We start from the raw sequence: 27418 nt of genomic DNA on the forward strand, positions 1-27418 counted from the left end.
TTCAAATTGAAGTGGCGAGCCAGCCAATCAAACATGTCAGTATCCCATGAAGGTATTATTTACAAGCCTGGACTTTTGGTTCAGCTCACAGGGAAAAGACATTGAGAATTGAGATCTAGTTGACATCCTAATAATACCTTATTAACTTCAGGGGATAACATTAAAAAATATCGCATACACATTATATCACAAGGCCAAACAGGCGCCCAACTAGCTTAGCGATTGGTCCACACTTATTTTGATAATGATTAATATAAGCATAATTCAAGTCCCAAAGGTTAATAAATTAAACGCCAAATGAACTACCGTCCAACAAACCAAGCATGAAAGAAACAGAAGAGCATCTGACATTTTTCTAACACTTAATAGAGGTCATAAACCCGTATTTTGTATATTTATAGACTGCTATTAAAGATAAGTGTCGATATGCTGTCATTTCCTAAACCATCCCCATCCAGCATTTAATTCATGGCTTTCAAAGCAAAGGATCCGCATGCAACAATTAATGCACCCCACCAACTAGGCTAGAGCATTCAATAGTTTCAGAATTTCATACTAATTCAGGCCAATGCACTGGCAGACAGGACCGTGTAACACATTTACGGTCCCCCAAACTAGATGACCATCCAACTACGAATTTTGAAGGCTTTTAGGAATATTTGTCCGTTACATACTCACCCGGGACGCTGATTATCATGTTTCAGAACCAATTAGCCAAGTTAAAAATAAACAAAATCAACGTACTAACATGATATAATTCTAAATGCACAGAGCTACTAAAACCAGAACACAGGTTAACAATAAGCATTGAAGAAAGGGAAAAAAAGAGGAAAGTTCACATAAAGCACGGCATGACATCAACGGAAAAAGCCCTCACCACCCAAAACAGGAAAAACCAATACAAACAAACGTTGCATGTCCTGTCTTGTCTCAGTTTGTGTGAGGGGGGAGTTGCTGTAGCCTATAGACTTGCTATATTAGACCAAGTATCATAGGCTCACTGAGACTCGAATATCCACTAAACTATCCATGAAATTGCATACTGTTTCCTCCGTATTTCCCTTCCACCAACGAAATCCACAAAATTTCAACCCCGAATTTACCCTCTAAACCCCAATTATCGGACTACTAAGCCCTATTCCCTAGCGGCCCTGCACTAGAAGGGCAGAAACATACTTGTAACCGCAGCGAAATAAGACAACAATCACCTACAGCGGACGAAATGTCGGTTAATAAAATACTGATGCCAAAAACCAGAACAAGAGAGCGGTGAGAAAGGAAAGGCGAAGATGAGAAAGGGCAGGGCACAAGTTTATTCTGCAAGCAGAGAAGTAAATGTAAAACAGTATCTACAGACTGTGATTAAAATAAAATGAAACAGCTTAAAAAACAAAGAAGAATAAAGAAGAGTTTATTAGAAGTATGGAAGGAGAGAAGAGGAGGAAGGGAGGAGGGACAAAGGATAAATAAAAGAGGAGGATAACAGAGGTGACCTGCTACACTGTTGGCAAAACCTTTGCTCTTGACCAGCGACAACGACCTTGGGTGATTTGGAGTGCACACTACAGACTTTATGTCTGGAATAGTAAGCCTTGGCATCACTCAGATCTACTTTGCAGCCCTCCACCTGACACCTCGGAGGCTGAGCCCCCTGAGCCCCACTCCCCCTTCCCTTCTTAGGCGGGTCACCCCTGCGGAGGACGCCGACGCCCCACCGCTGGATTTCACAGGACCTCCCACACCCACATCCTCGAAGTATATCTTCTGACCGAACTTCAAGCCGTTCAGGGACTCCGTGGAGGAGTTGGAGGCGGCGGCGGCGGCTTCAGAAGCAGAGGCGGAACTCATAAGTGAATAGTAGCAGGAGCGGAGTGCAAATTCTGCACGCACTGGAAAAGAACGAGGGGGAGGGAGGAGGAAAAGAAGGTAGTGCGAAGTGCGTGTTATTGATGGAGGAGAGGGGCAGAAGGGTGGGGGGAGTATGAGAGAGAGAGAGAGAGAGATCAAACGAGTGGTAGTGGGAGAGCAACGTGGAAGATGATAAAGGAGATGGTGGAAGGAGGGCAGGGAAAAGCAGTGACCTGACGCTGGGCCATGGCAGTATAGTACACTCAGACGCCGTCGGTCAAAAAAATAATGGAGGTGAAAGGCGAGATTGATAATGGAACGAACGGGGATATGTACTTTGCCTCCTCAAAAAAAAAAAAGAAATGGCTTTGGGGGGTGGGCTGGTCTGAGCCTGAGTCCTGAGAGCGAGGGAGTGCGGCCGTGAGGGGGAAGAAAGAGGGAGGCTTTTACGATTAAGGTGGTGTGAGGACTGAGGGTCTCACGCAGGGGCAATTATGGTCCAAGTGGAACCGTCGTTTTTAACAACTTTTTGGGTGTCTCAGTCACACCAACGAGAAAAAGAGAAACAGAATTGGGATCATTATTAGAAAATTTTAAAAAGGAATGTGTTTCAATTTGAGCAGGCACGCTGGATGAGTGGGAGATATTTGAGTCCGTACTATATTCTTGGGTCGGGTACGTTATATTCCGGTCACCTCCCCCTTCTCTATTATTTTATTCATTTTCTATCCGCCAGATTCTTCCCCAGCGGCCGGCAGCATTTAACTTAGCTTGAACATTTATTTGCCTTTGACGCCACCTGACCCAAAGTGCCCTTGTTTATTTATTTTACTTCCCCATTGATGTGATGTGACTTCAACAAAATATCTGTTGCCATCCACATGACTCGCTGTCTAATTGTTCTCGACCTCAAAATAAAAGCTTAATTGCGGCATAAAATTTGAAGGATTATTTATAACTTTTTTTAAAGAGATCAGTTAATTTAAGTTAAATTTTAATTAATTAATTTTAAAATGTTAATAAATTCTTTTGATTTTTTTTGTGATAATAAATTTAATATATTTAAAAATTTATAAGTTTAACTCTTAATGTTATAATTTTATTATGATATATTTAAAATTTATTTTATAAAATTTTAATATTATTAAAGAATAAACAATAGGCCAAAACAAATAAAGGATACATTTATTTCATTGATAAATGGGCAATAGGTGAAGAATGAACAATACACTTAATATTTTTTAATATTAAATATAAATATTTGTGTTTCCTTTTAAAATAAAAAAAAATAAGATGCAATTCATTTTAATAAAGTTATAAAATTAAAAACCTAACTTACAATCACTAAAACTGTTAGATTGATATTTTTCAATATTAAATTGATATTTTTTAATATTAAAGATAGACATTTATACTCCCTATTAAAATTTAAAAAAAAAATTGTAAACACATCACAGCAAAGTCATAAAATAAAGAGTCAAACTTATAAATTTTTAAAAATATTAAACTTAATATTTCTCAACATTAAATATAAACATTTATATTTTATATTAAAATTTTAAAAATAAATGACAGATATATGACAATAAAATTATAAAATTAGCAGTCAAATTTGTAAATTTTATTGAATTTATTATCAATAAAGGACCATAAGACTTTATTAGTATTCTTAAATTGATTGAAAATTAACTTGAATTAACTTATCTCCTCATGACTTTCTCAAATCTAATATAATTTGTAATAAAAATTTTAAAACGTATATGGGCGCATCGACTTATCACTGTGAAAAAAAAAAAAATCAGGGAGAATTGAACCACCAGTTTCCAAGACTAACGCATTTAAAATAAAAGTTCAATAAAATCAAAAATAATTCTGCTAGTCTAGGAGCACTTTTTACAATCGAGTCTTCAAGTGGAAAGATGGAATTGCTCTTTTTATAAAACACGTAACAAAATATTTGTAAATAATATGTAAGGTTCATTTATTAATAAGAAAACATTTATCTATTTCATATAATTCACGTATTTATATTTGTTAAATGGGAAGAAATGTGCAGAGAGGAAATGTACCAAGTAATATTTATAACAAAACTCTTATAAATAACATTTAAAGTCTAATTATTAATAAAAAATATTCATTCATTTCATGTAGTTTATATTTGTTGAATGAAAGGAAATTTACAAGTTATGTAAATGAAATTTACAACAAAAAATTTGTGAATGACATTCAAAATTTATTTGTTTACAATAAAATGTTCTTTTATTTTACATAGCCCACACGCTTCACACTTATTGGATAAGAGGACATTTACAAATCAAATTTGCAGCAAAACATCCGTAAAAAAAAAAAAAGATCAAAACTCTTTTATCTTCAACAAAAGATCCATTTATCGCATAAAGGAAAAATTTTGCCTTTTTGTCAAAAAATTTTATTGCAAAAAGAAAAAGAAGTCATCCAGCATGCAAAATCAGTTAAAATTCTATAGAGCCTATAATGCAAATATATTAATTACAGGGCCTATAGTCAATTCTCCCGGAAAATTAAAATGTGTAAAAAAATCATACTATCCAAAAGATGTAAATGAAACGTCTTAAGAAAATATATTTAGCATAGACAGGTATAAAATACAAAAAAAAAATATTCATGCAATATAAAAAAAACATAATTATGCTCGTTAAAGATGAAACTTATTCCTCTCATTTCATGTATAAAAAACACAACTACATGTAATGGAATTTACAACAAAACCAATCATTTATAATATACTCTTTCCTTTAAAACTATAAAACATTTTGAATCAACTATTACTTTCAATAAAATAGTTGCTTATTTTTCAACTAACCTTATTTTTTTATATTAATCTCAATTAAATACCTCATAATAAATATAAAATTACTATCCATAAAATTTTTTTTAAAAAATAATAATTATACTTAAAAAAATTAAAATATTTTATATTTTTAAATAGAGAAATATAAAAAATATCCTTTATTTTCCACACATCAAGATGTTGAAAAACATGTCTAATTAGTAAAATCTGCAACAGACCAATCATTTCAGGCATTATTTTTTATTTAATTAAAAATTGTATTATTTTTGACATCATTGTCTTTTAACATCTCGGTCTTATTTATAGAGACAAAAAAAATACTCCATTTTTATATATAAAAAAATTATATCACATGATTTAAAAAAAATCAATTAATTATAACGATTGTATTTGAAAATAAAAAAATGAATTAAAATATTTTATATTAATTAATATAAGTACACATTAATTATTTCTCGTTGATGTAAATTATGAGAAGTAATTTAAAAAATATGTAATAAATGTTTTATTGGAATGGGCAACTTGACTTGTAAAAAAATATTCCCACATTTTTAAATTATAAAACACTTTTAGACAAAATTTCATTTGCCAATAACCTTTATTAAATACAATTAACAATATTTTTTAAAAATAAAAATATAAACTTTTAAAAATACCCTTCATTTAATAACCTTAAATTCATACCTAATTAATATTAAATAGAGAGAGAGAAAATGTAATGTTGGAATAAGCATATTTAATAAAATCTTAATTTTTTTAAAGTATTTTATATTTTGGAACAGCAAATCATTCTCAAAAGTATTTTATAATTTAAAATGAAGAGAGTATAAGTTAAATGTGGTAGTTTCGCTGACTATAAAAAATGGAAGAAGTATTTGTTTTGGACATATTCATAAGAGACACAAATTATTATTGTATCTATATTTACTTTTTGATCTTTATTAAACATCGAGAATGTTATTAACTGCTATAACATATTTTATTTTTAAAATATGCATATTTAATAAAAATAAAATTAAAAGCTTTTAGATTTTTAGACAATAGTTAATAAAGACTAGGATTTTGTTTTTTTGTTTTTATAAAATAGATTGAGAGAGAGTTATAAATAAAATTAAAAGGAGTGGGCGCACGTATAGCATGGCCAAAATACATCCGTGGGTATTGAGGAAGGAAGCTTGACGGAAGTGTATTGCCAGCTTTGCAGATCCGCCGGGCAACAAAAGAGATTTTGAAATCCGAGTAAGGGGGACTGATTCTGGGAAACATGCCGTTCGTTGGACACTGCGAAGGCGATAAATAAAGAAAACACAGAGAAGGCCAGGATAGTAGTGCCTGTAATTAATGAACTCATAACGAGAATGCTCTGCAGTCTGCACCCTCATTCTCTTCTTATCTTCATAAATGTGTCATGCTATACATACATATATATATATATATATATATTACACATTCAAATCCTCACAAGTACTTTGATCAACTTCATCCTTACAAACCTGGATGCCATTTTTGGACAAGGCAAAAATCAGTCACTGGCCTATGCCCTCTCGCCGCTCTACCCTCGCTCATTAATGTCATCTCGTGTATTACCATATTTTCACTTCAAGTCCTTTACCCACGGCCTGTATTCTACATGTCCTCCACAAAAACTACAGCCACGAGCTTGGAAAACCATCATAGAGGGAACTGACTTATTGTCATAGACTCGTGGGAATAATGACGCTATACACGCTCCTAACACGCGCGCACACATTTGCAGCAGTCTTTGATTTTCAATAGTGACAAGTCTTTGTATTATTATATACTCACTTTATCTCTCTACATAAAATATTTTTAATTTAATCACATATATTAATAAAATTTTTTATTTAATTGAATTCTCTTTAAATCAGAATAATTTTTTAATTTTACTCTTAATAATATCAATTAATATAATCGTGATAATAGATAAAGCATACAAATAATATCTCTTTTCTTTTTCTATAACAAGAGTAAAATTATTTGATTATTCAAAAATATCATGATACTTCTTATATTTAAAGATAAAATAAATTTTTAAAAATACCTTATATACAAAAGTAATGAAGGGAGTGTACATTTGTGTGTGATGGGGAGATTCACATAATTACACAATTTTACAAAGATAAAATTGGCCTCAGTTATAAAGTATTTCCTCATTCCCTCTATATAAAGTGTTTTAATTAAATTTTGCTTATCAGTAAAAGTTTGTTAGTTAGTTGAAAATCCATAAAATCAAAACATTATTGAGTTTTACCCCTAAAAAAATGTCATAATTAATATTATAATGGTGGGTAAATCACACAATTAACATCTCTTATTCTTTTCAAGATAAAATTGAAATTGTTTAATTACTAAAAATTATTATGATACCTCTTATGTTTTAGGATAAACAAAGCTTCTAGAAAGCACCTTTACATATATAGGGATGAAGAGAGTATCTTATAAAAACATGAAATAATATAGTACCATTTAATGCTTATCACTTAATTCTAACGGAATTACTGAGACTTGAGAATACACAATGATCTTGTACAAACACCAAAATATATGTTCTTTTTATAATTTCACTAGCTACATTTTCCATGCTAATTCATATTATTTTAATTAACGAGAATAAAATTAGAAAATGCAGATATTTTTAATAAAAAAGTAACATAGCGATTTTTGTTAATTTATGTAAAAAAATTTAAACACGTTAGAAAAATAACCGGAGAAAATGTTAATATAGAAATTATATTCCGGTAAGGCATCAATATAATAGGAGCTGCAGAGCTAATGTCATTGGCACAAGGATTATTTGCTTTCATTTTATTTTTAAAACTTTTGCAAATATAGTCTTTATTATATAATTAAATCAAACAAATAGCCTAACATTTATATTATATTTTATATTATAAATAATTTATTATATTTATTAATAATATATCGTTGTATATTAATGATAAACCTCTTATAAATTTTTAAATTTTTAACGATAATCTTTTCATATATCAATATGAATCGGTCATACATGCTTCTAAATTTTTAAAAATTTGATTCATATTTTCTTTCTTTTCTTTTTTAATTATTAGATCAAGATTTGAACAGTTTAAGATGTGATGTCTTGTAAAAATATTATTAGAGTGTTAAATTATAAAAATAAATAATTAAATTTAAACTGTTAAAATTTAATTTGAATAGTTTAAAAATTCAGTAAAAATCAAATTAAGAATGTTTTATAGAAAATAAATCTAAACTATCAAAAATATTAATTTTAATGGCTAGAAAAAAGAAAGGGCAGGAAGAGAATGGAAAGAAGAAGAGAGAAAATCCTTGCTCTCAAAGAGAAACTTGATTGAGAACATTATCATTTTTCTATAGGTCATATATATATGTGTGTGTATTATACACACACCGTCCCTGCTAACATCAATTCATATTCACACTCATATTATTATTAGCACACGTAGAAGAGAATAATGTGATGTCGTTTTCGCAAGTGACTAAAATGTCATTATTGGACTGGACATGTTTACCAAGGAGGCTGAGAGAGTAAAGTGATTAATTGGCCAAACATGTTCATTACACTTGGTGTTGACTTCTTGGCTTTTACAAGTTACCAATCCACTTATTCCGCCGCGAGGCTTCCTATAGATAGCATGAAATTACCCCGGCTTTCTTTTTTTCTATACTCTCTTCGCACCATTATATAAATTATTTTTTTAAAAAAAATTATTTAATGTAAAGTATAAGATATTAAATAAATACTATATAATTTTTTAGCTGTACAGTTGCACTCATATTTTATTAAGTAACTAATGATAATTTAAGATATAAGATATTGAGCAGGTATTATATATATTTTTTAAATATACCTTTATTTTATTGAGTACATGTTATACGTAAGTGTGCATTTTCACTCATTCCATTATTTTAGTGAGCAATTGTATCCTTTCTCTTTATACTCCCTTCCCACCATCATATAAGCTATTTTTTAAAAGCTTTATTTGATTCAAAAAATAAAATATTAAATAAGTGTTATCTATATATACATATTTCAATTATATTTTTACTTTATTGAATAATTCATGATGGTATTTTTTTTTGGATGAAAGAATTAATAATAATATTTTGAATGAGTCAAATATTATATTTTTATATTTTAAAATATAATTAAAAATTTATAAAAAAATTTATAAAATTAAGATTAATATAAACTAATTAATAATGATTAATATTATTGTTTTGAGGAGGGAGTACATTATAAAACTTCATCTATGGTCTTTTCACTTGAACAAGGCCCAAAGAAATCATCGCATTCCAATTTATAAGCAATAAATGCAGTAGTAATTATTTTATATTTACCGATATTATTAATATAAAATGATTATAGGTATTGACTTTAAACTACGGGCATCACTTAGCCTCTGCAGATAATTGATATCGTATTAATTACACCCTTTCTGGACCAAAAAAAGAGTACGATCTACATTATTACTTTTTTCCAACACGCGCGCGCGCAAAACCAACAGTGCTTGGACAGTGTCATTGTTATTTCTTGGGTAAATAAATCTTTAAAAAAAACATGATCGAAAGCCGTTAGATATGTGTGTTAAAGTTTCGAAATATAATTATAATTATCTTGGCCAAAAAAAAAGTTATAATTATTACTGCAACCTTTAACTTTTCACGATGACACAATAATAGTAAGTTCTGCAAGCTCTACTTTTGAGCTGCCAAACATAAGACGGGAGCTTAAAAAGGCAGGTGGTGGATGGGTTCATGCTTGTTTTTCGAGCACAGAGTGAGCAGTGAGTACAGCGTTCAAGTGTGAACTAAAATAACCCCAACAAGAATTGGACAGCCATTAATGGTAATATTATATATAGGAGGTAGTATTACTGCAACTCATGAAAGATTAGCCACTGCGTATGATCACGCAGACATACAAAGAACCATACTTGAAAGCTAAGAAACAAAGGAAAGTAATTCAAGATCGAAGAAGGTCAACGACTCAAATTATTATGTGATGTGCTCTCATTGACGAAACTTGTTAAGAGAGATATCATTGGGAATTGTGCTAAACAAAACGAGCGTGATTGAAAAAGTTGACAACCACCACCAAATGGGACCATTTCTGAGTCATTTGTGCTGATCTGCGATGCTTGTTTAGCCCAATATGCGAGTATCTGATTGTCAGCCTACCAATATGCTGTGTTGAGCGATTCTCTGAGCAAAAGAACCGGACGTTGTCTCTCACTCGAATGATGTGTCTGGAAATTTCGCAATTGCAATTATCATGACTGTCATGACTCTACACACACACACACACACACAGCTTCCTGGTCTGGCCCTAAGCCAATAAACTTCAGTGTCTAACACATATCATCAACGACTCCTTCTTGTCGGAAAAATGATACTGCTATTTATATCTCAGACTCGGCATCTCACCGATTCTCCTATGAATATCAGAATTAATTAAGAAGTATAGTACATTCAACTTATAATTGTCACTTTAGCTCGTTATTATTTTGAGACCCATAAATGTTTAGATCTACAGTACATACAGGTATAAGTTAATGTAATAGCCTGAATTTTAATCCTTAATTAATTAGTGAAATAATTAAGTTTAAATTGTTAAATGAAGTTAGCGGATGGCTAAAGATTAATGTAGTATGTGATTAATAGAAAGCTAACGAATGTTTTGAGTTGTAATTTTAATTTTAGGATTAAGTCTAGAGTGAAGTTCGGCCACCCAAACATAAAAAAAAATAGAGAGAGAAAAATAAAGAAAAATGACTCTATATTACATGCTATAAAGCACAAGCAACCAAAACACAAAATTCACCTCCCTGTATCACATACTGTAACGCATGGTACATGTGCTGCAGCACACGATATGTTTTTTGTGGAAATAAGTCACAAATAAGACTTGAAAAAATAAAGAAAATTAAATAGAAAATGAGGAAGATGGAGAAGGCTACTAAGGCTTCAATTCTAAGGAGATGAGAGGTGTTTCCAAGCTACTAAACACCAAGGGTAAGTTTTCTAGCTTCTTCTTCTCCCTTCCTCACCCATTTTCTTAAGTTTTTTGTTAGGATTTGATAAGAGAAGGCTATTTTTTGTCTATATAAGTTATGAGTCCAAACTCATTAATTTAAATGAAATTAATAGTAGTTGTTTTGAGTATTTAAACTTAAAAATTATGAGTTTAGACATAATGGTAATTGGAAGCCATTAATGTCCAAAATAGGTAATAAATATGGATTATGAGGTTATTATGAGACATTAATGACTAGGGGTGAGCATTGGTCGATTCAGTTCGGTTCGATTCTAAAATATGTAGAACTGATCGATCAAAATAACACTGAAAATGAAAACCGAATCGAACCGATCAAACTGAACAAGGACCAAACCAAAATTTGATAATTCAGTTCGGTCGGTTAATTCGGTTTTTTTATTTTATATTGGGCTATTGAAATTGAGCCCATTTTTTAAATATTAAAACAAACACTACTACAAAATTGGGCCTTTTTTTCTATTCGTTTTTTTCAATATAAGCTTATTCTAATTACATCCATATGATATAAAGTCCAAATATTATAAAGGCATGGATAATCAAATAAACAACCATAAATAAACATCGATGATCAAATAATAGCCCCATAATCCAGTCACAATACCTATTGATAAGAGTGATTGACCGAAATAGGATTTCAAGCATGGTTATTAAAATCGGACCGGACCGGCCGGTTTGACTGGTTCGATCGGGAACCGGCCTGGTATCTGGTCCGCAGATGATGCAGAACTGGGGGGAGGGAGAACCGAACAGGAACATCCTGAACCGACTTTAAACCGGACTGAACTGAGAGAACCAGCGGTTCAGGCGGTCCAGTTTTTTTTTCTCCTTCCTAGTTTTACAAAACGGCGCCGTTTTTGCGATCCAGTATTTTATTTTTTCTCCTTCCCAGTTTGACCATTTTTTTGTTTCAAACTCAGTTCAGCATTCCTCTACAATCTTCCTCACTCATACCCTAACCTTCATCGTCTTCATCATTCCTCCACAATCCTCCACCGTCACCTTCCATTTCTGCTACGGTGTCATCATCCTTCCTCACCTAAACCCGAGCTTCCATCATCTTCTAGCCATTCTCACTTCCTTTAATTTCTTGTTCACTCCACCCGAGCCTCCATTCATCTTCGTGAGGACTGGTTCATTGCCATCGAGAAATTTCCACCAGCGCCCCTCACCGTCGCCCATTTCTTTTGCATTTCTTCATCCATTTTTATTCTCGCTGTAGACCACCACAGCTCACGCCATTTCTGAGCTTCCTTATTATCGATTCATCTCTGTTCTTCCTCTATTCTTCACCACCTCACCTTCGTCCAATTCATCGCTTGGGTTATGCATTTTGGGCGCTGTGATTTTGTGCTAGTTTTTTGGGTTGCTGTTTTGAGCTTCCGCAGAATCAATCCGGCGAACCTCGCGAGCTCTCATCTAGTTATCTTGTTCGCGTTCTTCCCTCTCCTCAGTTCGTCGCATTTTCTTTAGTCTCGGGCCTCTCAACTGACCTCTCATTTCAGCATTTTCTAGTCTGATCAAGTCCATTTCCAGCCTCTTCTGCCATCTTCAATCTTCATTAATAGGTTAGAGCTCTTATTCTTGAAGCTTAATCAAATGATAGTTTAAGAAATAATTGGTTATGAATCTGGATGTTTGGTGCTGATTACTGATTGCTGATTTAATAATTTTGATTATATTTTGATTAAGCTTAGTTGTTTTTTATAGATTTGGAACCTCCCACTCTTGCCACTGAGCCCAATGTGCAAGTTAATAATCCTGATCCTACTCCTATCGTTAATACCCCCTCTGGCTCAACTCCAAATAGTAATAGCACCCCATAAACTGCTATTGGTTCGAATAGTAATGATGCCTCTGGGATTCAAGTATCATCTACACTATCTTTTCGGGGGAAAAGTGATCTTGCATGGGAGCATTTTGCTTTTTAAAAAAGAGGGAAGAACCTGTGTGTATACTTGCCTTCATTACTCCTCATCATTTAGAGAAGGTGGGATCAATAGGATGAAGCAGCATCTTGCAGGTGTTTCAGGAAATATAATTTCTTGCAAGAAGGTTCCACATGATGTTTGCCATAGAATGGTTTAATCTCTAAAAGAAGTATCATTGGCAAATAAGAGGAAGCTTGATGATCCAGACATGCTTGAAGAGTTTGTTGATAACTCAAAATGTGAAGTAATTGCTCCAAATCCAGAGCCAAGTAAGCAAGCTAAGAAGGCAGGTTCTAGCAGTGTTGTTGTGAAAAAAAAGGAAAAACTAGCGGGGTTGATAATTATTTTGCCCCAAGGTTAACTTCTGGCTCCCAACCAGGGCTAAAGAGTATGTGGTCATCTAAAGAAGCTCAGTATAAAGCTAAATTAGCCATTGCAAAGTGGTTATATATGAATTGCATTCCATTTAATGCTGTAAATTGTCCATATTTTTTGCCTGCTTTGGATGCAATTACTGTAATTGGCCCAGGTTTTAAAGGTCTTTTATTTGAGAAGTTAAGGGTTGACCTGTTAACTGATTGTAGAAAAGAGTGTCAACTACTTATTGAAAGCCACCAAGCCACTTGGAAAGAAAGTGGCTGCACACTCATAGCTGATGGCTGGACCAACAAAAGGCAACGAAAATTAATAAATTTTTTAGTTTATTCTCCTGTTAGCTTGGTTTTTGTAAAGTCTGTTGATGCTTCACATATAGTTAAGGATGCCAAGAATATGTTTTCTTTGTTTTGTAAAGTTATTGAGTGGGACAGTCCTACAAATATAGTGCATGTTGTGACTGATAATGCAGCCAATTATGTAGTTGCTGGAAGGTTAATTCATGAAAAATATAATCATATCTATTGGTCATCCTGTGCTGCTCACTGTTTGAATCTTATTTTGAAGGACATTGTAAGCATGCCCTATGTAGCTGACCTTGCAACAAAGGCATCAAAAATTATTATTTTTGTGTACAATCATGTGGCTTTTCTTTCATGGCTTAGGAGAAGAGATGGCTGGATAAAAATTGTGCGCCTAGGAGCGACAAGGTTTACTACTACCTTTATTACATTGAAAAGTTTGCATGAGCACAAGCATGACTTGCAAGCCTTAGTCTTAGATAAACACTTTCATGATAATAAACTATCAAGGACTAAAGCTGGGCAACTAGTTGGTGACATTGTGTTGGATAAGAAGTTTTGGGATGATTGCCATCAAATTGTATGTCTTGTGGGTCCTCTTATCGAGCTACTAAGAATTATAGATACTGATGAAAAACCATCTTTGGGTTATGTTTATGAGGGTATGCAGAGAGTAAAAAATTCAATCAAAAATTTCTTTCGCAGAAAGAAGGAACAATACAAACCTTATGCAAGCATAATTCAAGCTCGGTGGGATAAGCATTTGAAGTGTGATTTGCATGCAACAGCCTACTTTTTAAATCCTGCATTCTTATATGATCAAAGATTTATTGAGAAGAGTAGAGTAACAGAATCAATGTTGGACTATTTTTCAATATACAAGTCTACCTATAAATATTCTGACATGATTTCTGAGATGCAAATGTACCGCAAGCGCCAAGGCTCTTTTAGTCGAGAAGAAGCTCATAAAGTAGCAAATGAAATACAACCTGGTTAGCTTCTTCCTCTTTTTTTTCTTTTATTATAATTTTAAATATGAACTACTATTAATTTAATTGAATTTGATGTAGATATCTAGTGGCAATGTTTTGGGGGTAGTGCTTCAATATTACAAAAGTTTGCAATTCGTATTTTGGGACAAACTTCTTCTTTTTCAGGATGTGAAAGAAATTGGAGCCTATTTAAAAGAATTCATACCAAAAAAAGAAATAGGCTAGAACATGAAAGATTGAATGATCTTGTGTTTGTTAATTACAACTTGCGTTTGCTAAACCGGTGATCATTAATCATTACTCAAATTTGAAATAACTCTCTTTGGCTTCAATAATTGAATGATTAGGGATTTGATTATGATTTTTAATATATATGTATAAGGTCAAAATTGAAGAAGGTGATCTATGATCCTGTTGATTATGAATCAATTGATAAGCTTGAGTATTGGATAGCTGAAGAAGTTTCAACTCCAAATCCTGATTTCACTATTGAGGAAATTCAAAATGAAGATTTTCTTAGTGAAAATGCATGTCCCTCTGGATCTAGTCTTGAATTAAGGGAAAATGAAGGTTGCTCCTCTTTTTTTTACATTAAAGCTTTGTTTGATTTATAGTTTATTCATTCATTATTTATATGTCAATGCTAACTATTTTTTTACCAAATATATGTCTAGGTGTTGTTGAAGATGTCAATGTTTTGTAATCTCCTATTTTGCATTCATCAAATGCTATAAGAGTTGAAGGAAACGTTTATGATCTCTAACATGATTTTGGAGAGTTTAATTTAGAAGATTTATATGGCAATTGAATGTTGTAGTTTTTTTAGTTGAATTTGGACCATTGGATTGTATGATAATGTTAAACTATGGTGTTGTGTTGTGCATGGCCATGAATGACTTTGAAATATGCCTTTAAACTTTAAAGTATGATGAAATTATTACTTTATTAGTAGCTAGTTATCTTTAGTTTATCATATTTCCTATAATTTTTAATGTATAATATTTAAAATATATTAATTTAATTACAAATGGTCTAACCCCGGTTTGACCTCGGTCCAACCTTTGAACCGTGAACCAGTGCCTTGACCGATTCAATGTCCGGTCCGGTTTTAATAACATTGATTTCAAGTGATGTTATTATTTTTTATTCTTTATTAAAATAAAAATAAAAATAAAATAAAATAATTTATAAATTAAATATAATTTATAAATTAATAAATTATATGTAATTCGGTTGGTTCGGTCTATTTGATTTTAAATTTTACTAACCGAATCGAACCGAAATATTTAAAATAAAAAAATTGAATCGAACCGAAAAATCAAATATACTGAATCAAACAGATAAAATTCGATTCGATTCAGTTCGATTTTCGGTTTCGATTCAGTCTTGATCACCCCTATTAATGACCACTAAAAATGTTTGATGAAGCTAATGAGAATTAAAGAGAGTTAATATACTCAATGAGTAAGCTTAAATGTGAGAAATAAGGGTATTAAATATATTAGAAATGAAAATGAGAGTTAGAAGTGCATATTTGACAATGTTAATTGAGTTTGAACTTGATTAATTGTAAAGTAATTGTCCAAGCACCATATTTGGCCTGAAGAGCAAGCTTGGAAGCATATATTGAAGGTAAACCTCTTGGAAGCATATATTGAAGGTAAACCTTTGTCCTCTCAAAGGTTTTAAGATAATTGGAGAAAAACTTATCTTAGATAGTTATTTATAATTGTGTTATAATGTGAAAATGAGTTTATTTGCATGTATGATTAAAATTGTGAATATGGAAGCATGTTATAAATCATATGATAGTGTAATAACCTTGATTTGGCCTAAAAATGGAGTTGAATTCAAAATGATTAGCCTTCTGGTGCACAAAGGTTAGCCTTATTTCAATGTTTGTTAAGGAACTATCCTATAATTTTTTGAAGGACCAGAAATTAGCTATCTTCACTTGTTGTCGAGGAGATTAGTTTAGAGTATATGACACTCTAGAGATTCAAAAGTAAGAAAGTCATAGTCCGAAAGTAAATGTTGTGATTTTTGGCTGGCTCACAGTTCACAATTAGTGAGATTGAGTAGTTCAATTATATGGATGGAGCCCTGATTGTTATTATAGCCCATGGTTTCAATCAAAAAATATAAGGATGGTATAAGGAGAAATTGATCATGCATATGTATATATCTAACGTACACATAGTTGATAAGTTTATGACAAGTCGTGATAACAAATGTGCCATTATCACATGATTATTTATATTGTGACAATATGTTTGTGGATTAGGCCATTATTACATGTATGTCTATATTGTGGCAATGTACCCTACAATTTTAAAATGTGAAATTTGAAAATGAGTAAATTGTGAAATTACAACTTGTATAATATGAATCTTATATTTGAGTGTTCAACTCTCTTTTGTATACTTTAATCTATTGATATGCAACTGCATATGATAGGTGCATCTTAATTATTAAGTGATTGTACTCACCCCTCTCTTTCATATTTTACAGGCCCTAGCTACGGTGTGAAAAGAAAAAAGCTCTAAAGGCTTAGAAATTTAGATCTCCTATTGTAAAGTCTCTTAACTTCATTTATTTTTATGTAATAGTTGGAATATTGTCAATTATGATATATTTTGTTTACCCTTGCACTATGTTATTGCTTAAAATCTTGAGATATATTTTGAGCCCTAGGATGTTGTATATAAGTTTTTTAAGTGTTAATAGTCCAAAATACTAGTGTAAGTATAAGAATGTTGATTTGATCATAACTATGTACATTGATTGTAAAATGCAATGTTAAAACCTTCCCCTTTTGTTTTTGGTATTAAAAGGGTTGATGAGTAAAAGTTCAAAATGATTAGAATTATGTGCCTATGTTGTATTATACAAATAATCCTAAGTCATTTATGTGTGTTTTGGGTGTTGGTAATGACTTTTGGCACATATGTAGAGTTTTGGACGCTCTTGAATTGTGAAAAGTGTAAAAAATGGTGAAAGTATTTTTGGGTGTTCATCTTCCTTGTATGAGATAATTTAAAAGAAAAATCTGTGCCATTAACTAGTTTATAAAAAAAATTTTTCTTAAATATTTAGATCATTTCATTTAAACATCGAACAGAGAAATGAGACACGTAAAAAGTTGCCTTGCATTGTTGTCAAATGACACAAAAATTGTTATTTGATATATGCAACACGTTGCGACGTGTGATATAGAAAGAAACAGCTGTGGCACATGTGCATATATTGTGACACGTTGCCTTATTTTTATTCATTGATTTTTTTAATTATTTTTGAGTCTTTTCACTACCATGAGATATCTCACTTTTAATATATTATTTTGTTTTGATTAGAGATTTGCTAAATACTTGTTTAGTAATTTGAAATTATGAAAACTTAAAATATCATTTTTATAAATTACAAATTTAATTTAATTAGTTTAGATCAATGATTGTCTTGAATTTTTGTAGTTAATTGTAAGAGACTTTACAACACTACCAGAAATTACAAACTGATGTTAAACCAAAGGCTGGATTCCGCGGACAAGATACTGTCTCGTATGAACCAAAAAGGGGAATATCTTTTCAGGTTTTTTCGAGTTAGTTTAAAGTCGTACTTAATGCATCCACTGTATATGAATTGGCAACGACAAACAGCAGCCGCGATAGCCTGACCTTGTGCTTGTGGTAAAGCTCATTGAATGACAGCGCAACAAGATTGTTTGTCCGATGCAAGAAGATGCTCAACAATCCCGTGACTGAGGATAGCAAGCGTTGCAGCAGATTAAATTTTCATGTATTCTTTTTCGGGCATCTTAGACTTCTGTCGTTCATCAGGGCTTCGTTTATCATGATTCTGTTGGTGCAGTCTTCATCCTTATCATACCAATCATTTTTTATAGCCTCATTGTTGCATAAGTCAGATTATCAATATCATCAGGATAAAAATAATATATAGCAGAAGGAAGGAAGGTCCTAAGCTATCTAAATAATGTGACTCATCCTTCATATTCTATATAATACATGAAGCCTGCGTCTGATTGCTGATATTTGTTACTTCTTTTCACAATATACAGTCTCTCAGAAATAAAATAAAAATTATCAAATATTTTAATCACAATTTAACACCCCCCCCCAAAAAAAAAAAAAACATGCCTTCTACTTAATTTTGTTGGTATTAAAAATGTGTTTAAGTCAGTCTAGGTTGTTGTGTGGTCGACAATTTTAAAGCCGTTTACTTTATTTTAAAGAGATCAGCACACAAAAAAAGAGAAGTGAATATGACTAATGATAAACAATTATTCCAAGCCTTACATAGGATGGGAAATCTTGTCACGTGATAAAAAATTTCCATTTCTTCATAGAAAGCTCATAAGTTAAGGTTATCATGACAATCAGACAAAAATCTCACTCTGCAAGTTGCAATCTACACCAGCTTCAGCGGCACGGCGAGGCTTGTTTTTCCGCCTGCTTCCATTTTGTCGGAATCCGGCAGGCTTTGTTGAATCATCAGTTCTGATGGCATTCTCCTCTTTCACTTCATCTATCTTTTCTTTAACTAGTGCAGATCTTTTCCTTTTTCTCTTATCCTCGGTGCTGAAATTATTAACTTCCATAGTCTCCACCTCTTTTGTATTTCCTGATGCCTTTTCTACTTCCACAATTTCATCCTTTTGTGACTTTTGTTGTCTTCCACTTCGCCTGTATGCAGAAACTTTGTCCTCTTCAATTCCAGGTTCTTCCAGCTTAGCAACAACAGATTGCTTCTTTCCTTTTCCTCTGCCTTTACCTATAGTGAAAAGGACCTTGCCGGTTAAATCTACCAAATAGCTCTTCAACAAATCTGCAGAGGAAAAGTAATTACGCTTAAAGGTTCAAGTGTAGGTTGAAGAACACTAAATCACAATGAAAGATGTCAAACAATTCAAAAGGAAATAGTTCTGAGCACACTTCATGTTTCAGTAATACGCTAATACTTTACACACCTCTACTCCGCTCGCCGGCAATACTTCATCAGTAATAATTCCTTAAATCAATTCTCAGTGCCTATTAAAGCAATGCTACCAAAGAAAGAAGTGAATCAAGTGTTATGCAGGTGATTATTTCTCTTCAGTGCTCTGCCCATGAAGGAACAAGTAAACAACACATCAGTTAAAATCTGAAGTGAGCTAAAAGCAATGGTAGAGGACATGGAAACTTGCGCCATTTAACAAAACTACTGAATGTTTGGCCAAAAGAGAAAAGAACAAAACTACTTAATGTAATGTTAATGCATGGCCAAACGAAGAAAGAGCTCAACCTCACCGAGCACACAAGAAAAGATAACAAGATATCAGACCTATGGATGATTTCTTGGGGCCATTCAAGAACAACATTCTTGCTTCTTTCCCATTTTCTCATTGAGTGAAAGGTACGAAATAAATAAGATTGATTTTTCAATCAAAAATACTATGTGAAATTTCTGGTTTTTCCTCTTTCTCTATCCCTCTATCGTAGGTATGGCGTTTGAATTGATAGAGAATCATTTTTTTTTAGTATTATTACATTCCAATTCCTTTCCATACCTCCCAAGAAAAATCCTGAATTGGATCCCAAATTGATGGGTTAGTGTGAGCTTATCCATGCGATCATGCACTTTTCAAATAGAAATCTATTTTTGAAAGATCCTCGCTTCCATGGTTTGGGGAGTCTTCAAGTTCATTTTGTTAATTCAGAAACAACATTCACAGTAAGCATGGGATTTGCAACACGTCTCTTTGAGATTATAAGCAACCAATCCAAGGAATATGTCATGAGTACAAATTCAAAGAGAGAATCCAATCCCCAAAAACCAGCCTGTTGGGAAGAAGAACTACTTGAACTTATAAACCCCACTTACCTTGCAAGGCTCGGGCTCCCCAATATGAGATTCATTACAGAATAGGGATCTCCATCTCCCCCTAGCCAGAGCCTATTAGGGGAATGACAAAATATTGCCATGTCTAATTTAATATTACTCTCCTCAGCAGCGATTTGAAGTCGTTTACTGATACAAAATCTACTTAATAAAAAAAGGACCTGAATCCCATTACGCATTCAAATGAAACTGTCACCAAACCCAATCCCAATCTAGCTAATTGAACATCCTAATTTCCTCTGATCCTGAACAAGTACACCTCCGTGACTAAACAAGTTTCCTCGCTAAGATTCGTAAAATAAAAAGACGATAGGATTTAATAGGAAAAAAAAAAGAACAATAAACAGCCTATTCTGTAAGATTCATTAGAAATAAATAAAGCAAGGGAAACCAAGAGAATTGCGGCTAACCTCTTATACTTTATTTACTTTCTGCATCTGAAACACAAGGATTGCCCATTCTTATAAAATCTGGTCACACAAATCTGGAAACCGTAAAAGCGGAATTCTTTGACTGGCTTCTTGTTGTAGAGAGTAATTCTAACGTACAACAGAGTCGATGAAGCAGTGGAAGAAATTGATCTAAATTAGATAAGAGGAAGACCCAGATCAGAAAGGGATGCGATGGATAAATGTAAAAGATTGAAGCTTCTTCCTATGTAGCCAAGACGAGTTTGAGAGCAGTAATAACCAAAGGAAGAAGAAAAGAAGAGGCAGATGAAAAGCAATGAATTGGAGGCAGTAGGAAGGAAAAAGGGCGACCGAAAGTATATGCATTGAAAATGACAGCAGCAGCATCTAAAATTTCTTAAAATAAATGATAATTTGTAATTTTAAAAAAAGTTACCCTTTGCAATGAATTAACAACCAAATTTGGTAATTATATATTACCTTTATTTAAATTATAAAATATTTTTTAAAAAAATTTTTATCTTAAAATATAAAACACTTAAAATAAATTAATATTTTATTAAATATGTTAATTTTAATATTATATTTTCTCTCTTTATAATTAATGTTGATCTCTTCTCTTTTTAATGTATTAAATAATAAATATTTTTAAAATTTATATTTATATTTTAAAAAGATAAAGTTATTAAGTATATTTAATAAGATTTATTGATATGTAAAATTTTATCTAAAAATATTTTATAATTTAAAATGGAGGAAATATAAAGATTCATTTATCTTTTGTTTATTAATATCAATAAAATTAGGCAAAACATTGTTTTTGGTCTTAGCATGTTTTGTATTAGTCTCTACTTTTGTTTCATTATTTTAAATTCCTCAAGTTTCATCTAATTGCAATATTAATCATCATATTTTTAAGAAAAAATTAATTATTTAATTTTTGAAATTTTAATTTATTTATAACTTAATCTTTAAATTTTAACTTATTATAATTTAGTTCTTATAGTTTTAACTACTTAAAATATTAGTCCTTATATTTTAAAAATAAAATTCTAAAAATTAAAATTATGTTGACATTTAGGGACTAATTTTAAATTATTAAAAATTTTAATTTGATAAAGAATATAATGATTTAATCTTTCTAATTTATTTTTTAAAATATAGGAACTAATATTTTGAATAATTAAAATCATAGAAATTGAGTTAGAATGAGTTAAAATTTAATAAATAAATTATAACTATATTAAAATTTTAAGGATTGTGGTATAATGAATCAATGCTCAAGGGCTAAGTTACCACTGAACTAAAACTTCGAGTACTAAATGATTTTTTTTTTTTTATTTTTAAGCATGACCATAAACATTTAATTGTGACTAACATGCGCATAAATTTTGTTGCTTTTTTTATTGACTTGTCAATGTTATGATGAGTTATATGAAAAATAAGTACAAGACAACCAAAAAAAAAAAGTAGGACATTAAATCATAATCCTTAAACATGCTATGGATTGAGCTTTAAAAGGAACAAAACACATAACTAGGGAAGATAGGCAAAAAAAATAGTAGCCATCTTGTTCATATAATATCCAACTCATCATAATTGTATCAATTTGCCAATAAAATTAAACAAAATTATGTGCACACCGACATGTTTAACTCCTTAAGTGATGATAATAAAGACTAAAATTTAGTGGCAAAGCCGGGACTTAAGGGTGCAAGATAATTTAATTCAAAATTAATAATTATTTTAAAAATAATATAATTATAATAGAAGTAAAATTGCAATAACATAAATAGATTAATTGTTATTTTTTTTACAAAAAATATGTCATACAGATTGATATAGTTTTCATGAAAAATATTTTCTTCACATCTTTTATCCATCATTAAAATATTACAAATGAGCTTTTGAGATTAAATTTTTTATTTAATTCAAAGTGTGCAAAATACTAAAAGTGAGAGATGTAAAGTTATAAAATTTATATACACTACTTACAATTTTATCAAAGTATGCACCCTCCTCGCCAGTGAGTAGCTCCATCATTGCTAACCTTGCAAACATATGAAATTTAAAGCACTTGCAACAAAGAAATAGAAGCACATGGACTAATGCTAAAACATATTAAAAGCGTAAATGTAACATCCTGATTTTTTATATAATAAAGAAATTGTGGAATTTAGGTTTTGAGAAAAAAAATGATAATAATAGGAATTTATATTATTTGAGGTTATTTAGAAATAATATTATGGTTAGGTATTTAATTATGAATTTAAAAATTTAAATTTAAAACCACATAAGCAATATTTAGTTAAGATATAATACATAAATAATTTTTTTTATGTATGTGTTGAAAAAAAAAAAGAGAGAAGGTAGAAGGAACAAAAAAAAGGGGGTGGAAGGTTGTTGTTTCTAAGTCCCACATTGGTTAGATGAGGGAAGAGAAGAGGTGCCTTCATGTATAAAAAGGAGGGGGTGTGTGCATTAGGAAGCATGAGAGGCTAAGATGCAATTTAGAGAAAATTGCAACTTTTGGCCCAAAGGTTTGAATAATTAAATTCAAACTTATAGTTTTTTTTAATATAATTTTGGGACTCACAATCCCATTTTTATATTATTTTTCTCTCTTTCCTGTTTAGATTAGCATTTAAAAATTTATTTAATTACAAAATTAATTTTATAGTTATTTTCTAAATAATATTAGCTTTCTAGTGATATGATTATTTTGTAGGATAGAGTAAATATTTTGATTAGGATTTTTCTATAGGATAGTTAATCTGATGATATGATGGATTAAAAATATAGGTTAAAATTCTTAGGGATATAATAAATATTATAGAATATTTTCTTGAGGTTGAAACTCATGTTTAAGAATTTTTGAGTTAAAATCTAGATCTATATGGTTGAATTTATGTGGAATCTGAGACGTAGGGATAAACCTATGATTATTAAATATTTATTTAAGTATGAATAGGTATTTTTGAGGTTATAGAAAGGTGATTTGAGGCTTCAGGATAATTCTAAAATTTTTAATTTATTTTTGGATGAATTTTTAGAATGTAGAAGGATGAAATTGTGATACTAGAAGTGAATTGAGGATAAAAAAAATAGTTCATTAGGGTACGAGAATTTTAGAAAAGAATTTGGGAAGTTAAATGAGGCATAAATCTTAAATTAGTGTTAATATGGACTATAGATTAAGACTTTCTAACTCTTTAAATTAGAGTTATTTATTTTAATGTAAAATTAATATATAGTATTGTGAAATAATTATGTAGATTATATTGACAAAGATAGTGGTGAAAAAGGAGTTGTGAAGGGGAACTTGTTATTCAAGACACAAGGTAACCATTATTAATGTGTTGTGATGAGTGTGTTTGTGAATGGTTATGTGTTGTTTTGTTGTTTGAAAAAATTATGAATTATTGAAAATAAATACTGTATATACTTGTTTGAAATTATTGCCAAGTGGGTTAAAAATTTATTTTTGTTTATCATGATGAGATATTATTGTTCGGATATATTCCTGTTTGGATATTTGAATGATGCATGACTTGTCAGGGTATTTTAATGTATGGTGTTAATGGAAATTTCTGTTCGGTTAATTATTACCACGTGGTAAGCCCTCATTGGACCCAATGAGTGGCGTGTCGCTTGGTCCAACTCACCTTTGGCCGGGTGATTTGGCGTCCGAGCATGGTGAAAGGAGGATATAAGGTGCAGTCATGCAATTAAATACTTGTTCGGTTTGTTTGAAAATATTGTTCGGTTAAATGTTTTGTGTGCCCACTTAGCAATCGCATGATTAGTTACATCCGCATGCATCATTACATATTAATTTTTGGTTACTGGGACTTTTAAGTCTCATTCCCCGTGGTTAATATTTTTACAGGAGCGAATCCGGCCGAGAAAGCACCAGAGGTGTAATTATGGTGTATGAGACACCATCTTTTACGTTGCCTCTTATTTTGGATTATACAATGTATCTTGTGCCAACTTAGGACATATCTTCTTTGTGAAGCATGTAAACTCTAATCCTTTTTATTAAATGCATTTATATGTCCAAGAGGATTATGTCTGTCCCTTTGATTCATGACCTAATTTAAATAACATGCTATGAGGATCATGTCTGTCCCTCATGGTTCTAATTGCTTTTTGAGATATTTTAAGACCTGTGGTATATTGTCTTGGATGTATCATGGTAGAAATTTTTCTACCATGATAAGGGTATGATAAGGGTTCAATGAAAAAAAAAAATGATTTCTTGAATTAATAACTTGCGAAAAATCGGTTTGTAAATTTGAGGGTGTTACATATTGGTATCAGAGCATATAGTCGGTTGGCAATATACATTGTTATGGTGCTTCTCATTGTATGGCCATGATATAGCTAGGCTAATTTTATTATTTATATCTTGTATCCTTTAGGAGGGGAGAGAAAATGCCTGTTACTCGTGGTAACTCAGGATTCCAACATGAGCACCTGCCACCGCCACTGCCAAATGAGGAGCCTGACTTGGCGGAATTAAGAATGCTTGTAAAAACATTAACAGACAAGGTTCAAGGATACGAACAAGAGTTGACGGAGCTAAAGAGGCAAAAGGTAACTGAAAATGGAGATAGGGCTCATGTTGAGAGTCATGTGGGGGAAGGCAGTTCCTCACATCCTGCCACTCCGAGAGATCATGAGTCTAGAAGGAAAGAAATTAGGCAGGAGGAACAGAGAGCCCCACCGACCATTACTGATGTGTGGGAAACTGTTAGGAAGTTTAACCCTCCTACGTTTGATGGTAACCTTAAACCATCCGTGGTAGAGGAATGGGTGAAGAGACTCGAATCCATCTTTCGAGTAGTCACATGCACCAGCAATCAAAAAGTACAAGTAGCATTAGTGCTCCTAGTGAAAGGAGCAAGAGATTGGTGGGAGACAGCAGGGCCCAGGGATGATTCTACACTCACCTGGGAGGAATTCAAGGAAAAATTATTCAGGCATTACTTTCCATCAGAGTTAAGGTCTGAGAAGGAAGCGGAATTCCATGCCTTTAAGCAAGGGAACCTCGATGAGGACACATTCATTGCTAAGTTTCAGGAGTTATCTAGATACTCCACGTACCTGCAGTATAGGGATGATTCCGAATGGAAGGCTAAGCGCTTATTGGAGAAGGCTAGACCAGAATTGAGGGAACAATTGGCTCATCTAGATATCCGAGATTATGATGAAATGTGCATAAAACTACAAGTAGTAGCTCGCAGTAAGAAGGAGGTTGAGAGAGAGAAGAGGGGTTATTCATATAGTAGACCCCCAACCTACCCTCGACCCACCGGAGGCATTATGAAGAAAAACCATCAGGGTTCGAGTAGCTCATGGAACCAAGGAAGGCAGAAGGGTCCATTTCAAAGGGGCCAAGGACAGAGGAGCTATCATAGTAGTTATTACGGGTCACAGAGGAGCCCAACAGTATCTACCCCTGCCCCGAGTACAGCGAGCTCTCAACAGTGCACTAAATGCGGGCGTCGTCATTTCGGACAGTGCTGGTCTGTTACATTTGTGGGAAACCCGGTCACATTGCAAAGTTTTGTGGGGACAACCAGGGCTCAAATATGAAGAACCCTTCCCAACATCCTACTGTCTCTGGTCGTGTGTTTGCTCTTACTCAGGACACCATGAACTCCCCAGATGCCATTAGAGGTAACATCAAAATCCTTCATCATGATATTGTTGCACTATTTGATTCGGGTGCTACACACTCTTTTATTTCTGAAACTTGTGTAAAGAACCTTGATTTGCCTGTGTGTATTTTACCGTTTGATATGAATGTGTCTACTCCTGCGGGAGAATCTGTGAGGACCGCTAAGGCATGCCTTAACCTAGTAGTCGAGTTTAAAAATAGGAAAACAACTATGGACTTAATTATCCTACCACTGAGAGGTATGGATGTAATTGTGGGAATGAATTGGATGGCTGCAAATGGTGCTATCCTAGATTGTAGAGAGAGGAGTGTGTCTTTATCTTCTTTGTCGGTGACCCCAGTCGAGACTCAAGATCATGTTTTCTTGTCGGCGGCGCAAGTTGATAGATGTATGAAGAAGGGTTGCCAGGCCTACATGGTTTTCTTCTCTATCCAAGCTGAGATTGATGAAGGCGTGAAGAATATCCCAATTGTCAAAGAATTTGCGGATGTATTTCCAGACGAAGTCTCCGGTTTACCCCCAAAGCGCGAGGTAGAGTTCTCAATTGAATTGGTACCCGGTACAGGGCCAATTTCTAAGGCTCCTTATCGGATGTCCCCTTCAGAGTTAGCGGAACTGAAAAAGCAAATTGAAGAGCTACTTGAGAAGGGTTTCATCAGACCGAGTGTTTCACCTTGGGGATCTCCAGTCCTTTTTGTAAAGAAGAAGGACGGAAGCCTCCGATTGTGCATTGATTATAGACAATTGAACAAAGTAACCATCAAGAACAAATATCCACTTCCGAGAATCGATGATTTGCTGGATCAGCTTGTGGGATCCGCAGTTTTCTCAAAGATTGACTTAAGGTCAGGGTACCACCAATTGAGAGTGAGAGCAGAGGATATACCTAAGACAGCATTTCGGACGAGATATGGGCATTATGAATTCATGGTGATGCCGTTTGGACTTACGAATGCTCCTGCGGTATTCATGGATTACATGAATAGGATCTTTCGACCCTATTTAGATAAGTTTGTAGTAGTGTTTATTGATGACATTCTTATTTATTCAAAGGATGAGGAGGCTCATGGTG

The 27418-nt window shown here is 32.5% G+C and overlaps 1 protein-coding gene and 1 pseudogene across 1 annotated transcript; both read right to left on the bottom strand.

Annotated features, from left to right (window-relative positions):
• Nucleotides 1-2204, bottom strand: part of LOC129305154 (squamosa promoter-binding-like protein 9) — a 14731-nt pseudogene extending 12527 nt beyond the window's left edge.
• A 16418-nt stretch (nt 2205-18622) lies between these two features.
• On the bottom strand, nt 18623-19203 carry LOC129305596 (uncharacterized; the record flags this gene model as incomplete). Its single annotated transcript, XM_054945585.1, has 1 exon — nt 18623-19203. A coding segment is annotated over one exon (456 nt), but the record flags the coding sequence as incomplete, so codon positions are not given.
• Nucleotides 19204-27418: the final 8215 nt, after the last annotated feature.

Source organism: Prosopis cineraria, unplaced genomic scaffold, assembly GCF_029017545.1.
Source record: "Prosopis cineraria cultivar Desert tree isolate PC_DT_omini unplaced genomic scaffold, ASM2901754v1 PC3, whole genome shotgun sequence".
NCBI lineage: Eukaryota > Viridiplantae > Streptophyta > Magnoliopsida > Fabales > Fabaceae > Prosopis > Prosopis cineraria.